This window comes from Akebia trifoliata, chromosome 16 (assembly GCF_017979445.1).
Source record: "Akebia trifoliata isolate Shusen 1 chromosome 16, ASM1797944v1, whole genome shotgun sequence".
NCBI classification, from domain to species: domain Eukaryota; kingdom Viridiplantae; phylum Streptophyta; class Magnoliopsida; order Ranunculales; family Lardizabalaceae; genus Akebia; species Akebia trifoliata.
In genome coordinates, this window is record NC_141390.1 from 14,962,390 (window position 1) to 14,971,357 (window position 8,968).

An 8,968-nucleotide genomic window follows, 5' to 3' on the forward strand; every position below is an offset into this window, starting at 1 on the left:
TTTACAATACAATTTTTTTAATTGAAATCTTAGTATTTTCTTTACTTAGTCCCTTGGCTTTGGAATATAAAAATGTTGATTTTGCAATGCTTCTTTTGCCAATTTATCCTTTTGACCTGCTTTGTTGTGGTTTCTTGCTATATAATTATCATATTCAACTTTAAATGATGATGAAATGGCTGTTGATGAAGAATTTAGAGAAGTGTCAAATATTAACATTGATTTGGAAAGGCAAATATGAACATTGATTTGGAAAGTCAGAGATCCAATGCAATTGATTTGCTACTTATATTACATTTTCAGGCTTTCCTTGTTCAAAATGTTCAATTTCTCCATGATTATAAAGGCCATGCACACAACTATATTTGTTCTCTTATACCAGGCAACTCTTTCTCGCAAGCCCAATACACTTCAGGTTCTCTCTCTCTCTCTCTCTCTCTCTCTCTCTCTCTGTTATAGTTATTGTAACGGCTAGTTATGCTTAGAAAATTAACAGGAGGACTTTTATTCAAGATGAGTGGTACCAACATGCAGTATGTGACTTCCACCTCATTTCTTTTGCTAACTTACGCTAAGTACTTAACCTACGCACACAAGGTCGTTACCTGTGGTGGGCACACAATCATCACCCTAAAGAGGCTCCGAAACATAGCTAAAAGACAGGTAAAAAACTGATTGAAAACTTCAAAGAAAAGTACAGTCAACCCATTGTATATTTTAGTAGTAACTGTGGTTTAAGGTCGATGGGGGAGGTCGAGTTCTTGTTTAAAAAAATTTCTTTTTGTTTAGTTCTTCAAGCAGTGTTGATGTAATGCAGAAGAACAAAACTCTCATGGTTCTCTTTCTTTAAATGGTAAATTTTTCAGGTCTACAAAGGTGTGGGAAGAGTGGTAGGTTGAGGTGGATAAACTACTTGAGGCCTGATTTTGAAGAGGCACATTCTCTTAACAGGAATAGAACGTCATTTTTATGTGCAATTTCATTAGGTGGCCCCAGATTGTAGCACAATTGCCCGGAAGAACCGATAATGAAATCAAGAATCCAAGTGCAAGAATCCGAATGTTGTGATCTCAATCAAATAGAGTTGATCCACGAATTTCCAAGTTTCTTTAAATAGAATCCATTATTAATGATCAATTAAGACAGAGACACTGATCATGCCAATTGGGCAACTATCAATCACATGAGTCCCCAACAAAAGGTTTGGAGATGCACCACATCTTCCAACAAGTCATTCAATATACACATTAGTTAAAAAGTTCCTCATGTTGTTCTACCAACTAACCCATCTACTTTTGTGGACTTTATTTATCTCCTTGACCCATTTTCCACATTCTTGTTAGATTGTGATATTTGTTTGAATAAAGGGTTAGTGTCTGAATTCAACTCATTCAAGGGAAATCTTAATGTAAATGTGTTGCTATTATCTCATGCATTCCAAAATAATGCTAATTCCACTTGGATTGGGTTATCTACCATTGCATGAGTAAAATATGCAATATTGTGCAATATTTGTTAAGGCGCAATACTCCCTCATATATTACAAATTCTCTAGTTGTAAATAAGTTTCATTGTGCTACATATTCATGTATGAAATGTTGGATTGTGTCTCGAATTTGGGAACTAAACATAAAAGGTGATTTTGAAAGGAGAGCTTTCTAGTTTTACCATATTCCCTTCTTACAACTGCATTGCTTCATTTGTGGACATCAAAACTTACAATCTTCAATGAAGAGCTATAATGGAAGTGATGAGGAACCATGACCCAGTTAAACGAACCATCCAAGCAGAGATGCAATTTTCTCTTAAACCACAAACCAAAAAATAAAATTGTAAAAAAAATCTCACAACTTTCTGATAAAACTGAAACAACATTAGTATAACGTTCCATTCACTTAGAAGCACAATCTCTCTCAGAAAGGCAAACAATGATTAATGAAATTCTTTAAAAATAAATAACAATATAAATTAAAAGCTAAATTGCTCCAATTTTTATATTGAACAATAAAAAAGAGATATTAAGAAACACAGTACAGAAATAACAAAAAAAAAAACAATTGTTTCCACTTTAAACAAATAAAAAAAAACAGTATATTTGAGAAAAATAAAATAATTGTTACTTGTTACCACCACTGATGAACAAGAACTCTACTCTCTCCAAGAGAAGAAAACAGTGTTAGATTTATGGACGTTTACGTATATATATTATTAATAATTGTATGTGATTTGCTATTATAAAAGTTTTGGCCCAAATTAAAAGTGTTCTAACTATGTTTAATTTTAAATGGGTCTAATTTGTCTCATAAAGTATGGGCTCATATGTGTAGATACTCTATTTTGTAATTTCTAATTTTCTGATGGGCCAAATTAGAAATAAGAAAAATATGTGTAGTTACAAAAGAGGTTATGGTCCCCAAATTATATGTATAATTCTTTTCTGAAATCCCATCATTAGAAAAGTGAGAATCTCTCTCTCAAGAATAATATACATACTAATTTGGAAGATTAAGAACCGTTAGACCGAAGGATTTTATCGGTATTCATGGATTCAGGTACGCTTCCGCATCTAGTTTATCTTCTTGATGATTTAACATGATAGATCTTGGTTTTATGTGATGTTTTTTCACATTATGGATTTTCTCCATCAAGTGGTATCAGAGCCATTTTCGTGTTAAATCATTAAGAAAAGAATTTTAGTAATTTTTTTATTCAATTTTGTTATGTGCATATTCATAGGTTATATGATTGTTTTCTTATGGAATAATATCCATTATGTTTTCTATTATGGATAAACTTATGTATGGATTCAATTTATTGAATTCATTTTTAAAGTTGAATAAGTAATATTGGGTTTGGATTCAGTTTTTTTTTAATGTTCTCTATGTGTTGAATCTTGTTTGGCCATTTTTGAAGAAAGAAGGAAACAGTTACTGTGTGGCCATTTTCACCCACGTTGATTCATGCGTATTGTTTAAGTCCATGTTTATTGGGCTAAAGGTTTTCTTTGTTTTAATTCTGATGGGCTTCAGCCCACAAGGTTTATTGGGCACATAAGAGTAGGAGGGCGGGTTACCTGTTGGTGACCCAGTGGTTGACCCGACCCGGTCAATCTGTCATAGTTGACTTTGACAAAAAAAAATGTTGCAATTTTAATTTAAGTATTGGTATTTTTATATATTTTGAGACAAATTAAATGAAGCAATAAGACACAAAAGTGACTTCTTTTGTGGAAATTAATTTATTTTGAAATATAAATGGTTATGTACATATAACTTATGTGAATATTAATCGGCCCAAAGGAACATTTATATTTGATAAAATTACATGTACGCTTGTGGTAATAAACGCGTGATAATTATTTGATTTTACATGTGAGCAATTAATTGGCCCAAAGGAAGATTCATCATTTGACATGTTATTTTATTATCAGTGTTAATTACTACACCAAGATATCACTTACAAGTTAATATTTCTGTCCAAAGACTAGATATTAATGTTGTGCTCGATATCTTATGATGAGACTTACCTTTATTTAAAAATATTATTGCATGTTTTGGTACTTATGTGAGTTTGTTTGTTTTGTTATGGATTCAGTTTCTAATTCTGCTGCTAATATTACTACAAGCATCAACTCCATTTCCATATTGAATGGCACAAATTTTAAGGCATGGCAAGAGAGTATCCAAATCACTCTCGGAGTCATGGACCTAGACCTTGCGTTGAGGGTTCCCAAACCCGCTGATCTCACTAATAAGAGGAGCTCAGATGACAAGAAGGAAATGGAAAAGTGGGAAAAGTCTAACCACATTATTCTTATGGTTATCAAACGTGCCATTCCAGAAGCTTTTAGGGGCACTATATCTGATCAAGTGGATACGGCTAAAGGTTTCATTGATGACCTTGAGAAAAGATTTGCTAAGAATGAAAAGGCTGAAATAAGTACAATCTTAGCAAAACTTATCTCTATGAGGTACACATGCAAAAGAAACATTAGAGAGTACATTATGGAAATGTCTCATCTAGCTTCAAAATTGAAAGCACTCAAGTTGGATTTGTCTGAAGACTTGTTAGTGCATTTGGTTCTCATATCCCTTCCAGCACAGTTCAGTCAGTTCAAGGTGAGCTATAACTGCCAAAGGGACTCTTGATCTCTTAATGAGCTCATCTCACACTGTGTTCAGGAAGAGGAGAGATTGAAGCAGGAAAGTACATCAAGTGCTCACTTAGCCACCACTTCAAAGGACAAGAAGAAAAACTTCAAGAGAAAGAAAAATAAGGAAGCTGCAGATACAACACCGTAGAAGAAACAACATAAAAAACCAAATAAGAATGGTTGTTTCTTCTGTGGAGCTGCAGGTCATAAGAAGAAGGAGTGTACCAACTATCAAGCTTGGCGTGCAAAGAAATGTATGTTTCTTAATTTTGTTTGTTCTGAAGTTAATTTGACTTCAGTACCTAGACACGCGTGGTGGATAGATTTCGGTGCAACAACTTACATCAGTGTGTCTATGCAGGGTTACCTGAGTTGCCGAAAGCCTAATGATGGTGAAAGATACATCTACATTGGTGACGGCAAGTCGGTGGAAGTCAAGGCAATAGGAATTTTTAGATTATCATTAAGAACTGGTTTTTTATTTGGATTTGAATGAGACTTTCGTTGTACCGTCGTTTAGATGGAGTTTGATTTCTGTTTCTGCTTTGGACAAATTTGGATATTGCATTTCATTTGAAAATTGAACATTTAGTCTTTTTCATAATTCAAAATTGGTTGGTACCGGTTCTTTATCAGGTAATGATAATCTAAATTTACTTGATACAGTTGCCTCTTTTAATGAATCCTTGCATGTAAATACACGAGGTGTAAAACATAAATTGACCGACGAGAATTCTGCCTCCCTATGGCACAATAGATTAGGTCACATCTCAAAAAGGAGAATTGAGAGACTTGTGTCTGATAGTATTCTTGATCCCTTTGATTTTTCGGATTTTGACGTGTGTGTGAATTGTATTAAGGGGAAACAAACAAATGTCAGGAGATTTGGTGCCAACAGGAAATTAAACGTCTTAGAACTAATACACAGATATTTATGGACTATTCCCAACAGTTTCTTGGAATGGTCAACAATATTTCATTTCGTTCATAGACGATTTTTCACGATATGGCTACCTTTATCTCATTCATAACAAATCACAATCACTGATGTGTTAAAAAACTATAAGGTTGAAGTTGAGAATTAACTCAGCAAAAGAATAAAAAACGTTAGATTTGACCGTGGTGGCGAGTACTATGGTAGATATGACAGATCAGGCGAATAACGTCCAGGACCATTTGCAAAATACTTAGAGGAATGCGGTATCGTCCCACAGTACACTATGCCAGGTTCGCCAACTATGAATGGTGTTGCTGAAAGACGAAACAGAACACTTAAGGATATTGTAAGGAGTATGATTAGTCATTCTACCTTGTCGGAATCACTCTGGGGAGAGGCATTAAAAATCGCAGCATATATACTCAACAGAGTTCCAACTAAGACGACTGAAAAGACCCCTTATGAGCTTTGGACAGGTAAGAAGCCCAGTTTAAAGCATTTACATATTTGGGGATGTCCAGCTGAGGCAAGGCCTTATAGGCCAAATGAAAAGAAACTAGACTCAAAGACTATCAATTGCTATTTTATTGGATATTCTGAAAGATCTAGGGGTTACAAATTTTATGATCCCACGACTAAGTCTATTTTTGAAATGGATAATACTCGGTTCTTTGAGGATGTTGAGTTTGCTAGGGGAGAAAGAGTTAAGGACTTTGTCTTTGAAGAGGAATATGTCGATATTCCTTCAATTGCTATTGACACTGATCAGGAACAGTCTCTTACACCTGACATTGTTCAAGAAGCAACTCCGGATCAAGACAATATCATTGAGCCTCCTGTTCAAGTTCAAGAAGTTGTTTCCGAAGAACAAACTCTACAACCTCAAGAACCAATGCCATTAAGGAGATCTACTAAAGAAAGGAGAAATGCAATTTTGGACGATTACATTGTGTTTCTCCAAGAACATGCGGTTGACATTGGAATAATGGAAGATGATCCAATCAACTTTCGTCAAGCCATGGAAAGTTCCAACTCTCAAAAGTGGATTGATGCCATGAATGAAGAGATTAAGTCCATGAAGGACAATGGCATATGGGATCTTGTCCCATTGCCTGAAGGTGCGAAGCCTATTGGTTGTAAATGGATATTTAAAACCAAGAGGGATTCAAGGGGCGATGTGGAGAGGTACAAAGCACGTCTTGTTGCTAAGGGCATTACACAGAAATACGACATCGATTATAAAAAGATTTTTTCTCTACTTTCATCAAAAGACTCTTTTAGGATCATAATGGCTTTGGTGGCGCATTTTGATCTTGAGTTACATCAGATGGATGTTAAGACCGCGTTTCTCAATGGGGACATTGATGAGACGATTTATATGGTGCAACCAGAAAACTTTATATTAGGTAATGCAAAGCAAATGATTTGCAAATTAAAGAAATCCATCTATGGACTCAAGCAGGCATCTCGTCAATGGTATCACAAATTTCACCAAGTTATTGTCTCATTCGATTTTGAGATGAATCTGGTTGATGATTGTGTATACCACAAGTTCAGTGGGAGTAAGCATATTTTTATGGTTTTATATGTCGATAACATATTGCTTGCTAGTAACGACATAGGCTTGTTGCATGAAACTAAGAGATTTCTAGCAAGAAATTTTGAGATGAAAGATCTTGGTGATGCAACTTTTGTATTAGGAATTCAGATACATCGAGATCGCTCTTGAGGTATTATTGGATTATCACAAAAAACCTATATCGAAAAAGTTCTTAAGAGATATGGCATGCAGGATTGCAAACCAGGTGATACCCTTATAGCTAAATGAGACAAGTTTAATCTCGATCAATGCCCCAAGAATGTTTTTGAGAAAAATGAAATGCAGAAGATTCCTTATGCTTCAGTAGTAGGAAGTCTAATGTATGTTCAAGTTTGTACGTGCCTGGACATTGCGTACATTGTTAGGATGTTGGGCAGATATTTGAACAGTCCGAGAATGGATCATTGGAAGCAGCCAAACGAGTCATGCAGTATCTACAGAGAATAAAATATTACATGCTCACATATAAAGATGTCGGATAAGATAGAGATCATCGGGTATTCAGACTCCGACTTTGTCGGATGCCAAGATAGTATGAAATCTACGTCGGGCAATATCTATCTACTAGCATGAGGTGCTATCTCCTAAAAGAGAGCTAAACAGTCTCTTATAGCCTCTTCTACCATGACAGTAGAGTTCATAGCGTGTTATGAGGCATCCAATCATAGAATATGGCTACAAAATTTTGTCACTAGACTGGGTATTATGGATGGAATTGAAAAATCAATTAAGTTATTTTATAACAATAAGTCAGCAGTCTTGTATTCCAACAACAACATGAGCTCCACGAAGTCAAAGCACATAGACATCAAGTTCCTGGTTGTCAAGGAAAGAGTTCAAAGTGGACAGTTGTCTATAAAGCACATCGGGCCAAACTCCATGGTTGCGGATCTGCTTACTAAGGGATTGCCACCCAAAGTCTTTCATGAGCACACTGCTCATATGGGTGTCATATCTTTTGAGGATATTCAATTTTAGTGGGAGTTTGTAGTTTTCGACACATTTTTAGTTATTTCAGTTTATGGATATTTTGAGGTTATTTTCTGCAGAAATAAAGTTTTTTTTTTAGTTTGTTGACACTCTGATTTTGGTATGATTTGATCTCACTAAAGTTTAAGGTGGACCAGTTGGAAATAGACATGTTTAGATCACATAACATGTAATTTCCATGATATACATCCATACTTGATCTATGTCATTTAGTTATATTGATATACGTGATCAGGGATGGATTTAGTTATGATATATGTAACAAAAATCACCTTGGTTCTATGTTGATATAATTGATGGACGAAATTGTTTGGATATACTTTTGGTTATGATAGCAAAGTTTTTTTTTTGAGCTCACAAGATTTATAATGACATACAATTATAAGGTAATATAAATAAATATATATATATATATATATATATATGTGGTCCAAGTGGGAGATTGTTAGATTTATGGACGTTTACGTATATATATTATTAATAATTGTATGTGATTTGCTATTATAAAAGTTTTGGTCCAAATAAAAAGTGATCTAATTATGTTTAATTTTAAATGGGCCTAATTTGTCTCATAAAGTATGGGCTTATATGTGTAGATACTCTATTTGTAATTTTGAATTTTCTGATGGGCCAAATTAGAAATAAGGAAAATATGTACAGTTACAAAAGTGGTTATGGTCCCCAAATTATATGTATAATTCTTTTCTGAAATCCCATCATTAGAAAAGTGAGAATCTCTTTCTCAAGAACAATATACATACTAATTTGGAAGATTAAGAATCGTTAGACCGAAGGATTTTGATGGTATTCATGGATTCAGGTACGCTTCCGTATCTAATTTATCTTCTTGATGATTTAACATGATATATCTTGGTTTTATGTGATGTTTTTTCACATTATGAATTTTCTCCATCAAACAGTTCTAAGCACTGATCATAAGTCTTTACATACTTAGAACTCCTCTTTCCAGGACAACACTTCTGCCATCTATTGTAATGGCATTCAAGAAATATCTCATCGATCAAATAAATCGCTCTGGTCTCAAATGACCTTGGAATTAATCGAACTCAGTCCCTTCCACATCCATCTTCATCACCACAAAAATGTAATATGAGTTTCAATCCCTCATTTCTTCTCCACCAGCAATTAAAATAGACCAAGTAACATTCTTCATAGCAATGCCGATCTCATGATGCTTAAACGATGAAGTTCATGAAGAAGCATTAGATAACCATGTATGTCTCTTCCAGAAGCTTTACTCATGTATCTTTCAAACCCATTTTTTAAT

The 8,968-nt window shown here is 34.4% G+C and overlaps 1 protein-coding gene across 1 annotated transcript; it reads left to right on the forward strand.

Moving 5' to 3' along the window:
- The first annotated feature begins 2,542 nt into the window (after window positions 1-2,542).
- LOC147382616 (uncharacterized) lies at window positions 2,543-4,301 on the forward strand. Its single transcript, XM_086427202.1, has 3 exons — window positions 2,543-2,552; window positions 3,595-4,118; window positions 4,182-4,301. The coding sequence occupies exons 1-3, from the start codon at window positions 2,543-2,545 to the stop codon at window positions 4,299-4,301; spliced, it is 654 nt and encodes a 217-aa protein (XP_086283328.1).
- The last annotated feature ends 4,667 nt before the right edge of the window (window positions 4,302-8,968 follow it).

What these genes read in the sequence shown, in the direction of transcription:
- LOC147382616 (XM_086427202.1), top strand. An exon ending in CACAGTTCAGTCAGTTCAAG is followed by an intron (nt 4,119 to 4,181) that starts GTGAGCTATAAC and finishes CACTGTGTTCAG; the next exon opens with GAAGAGGAGAGATTGAAGCA.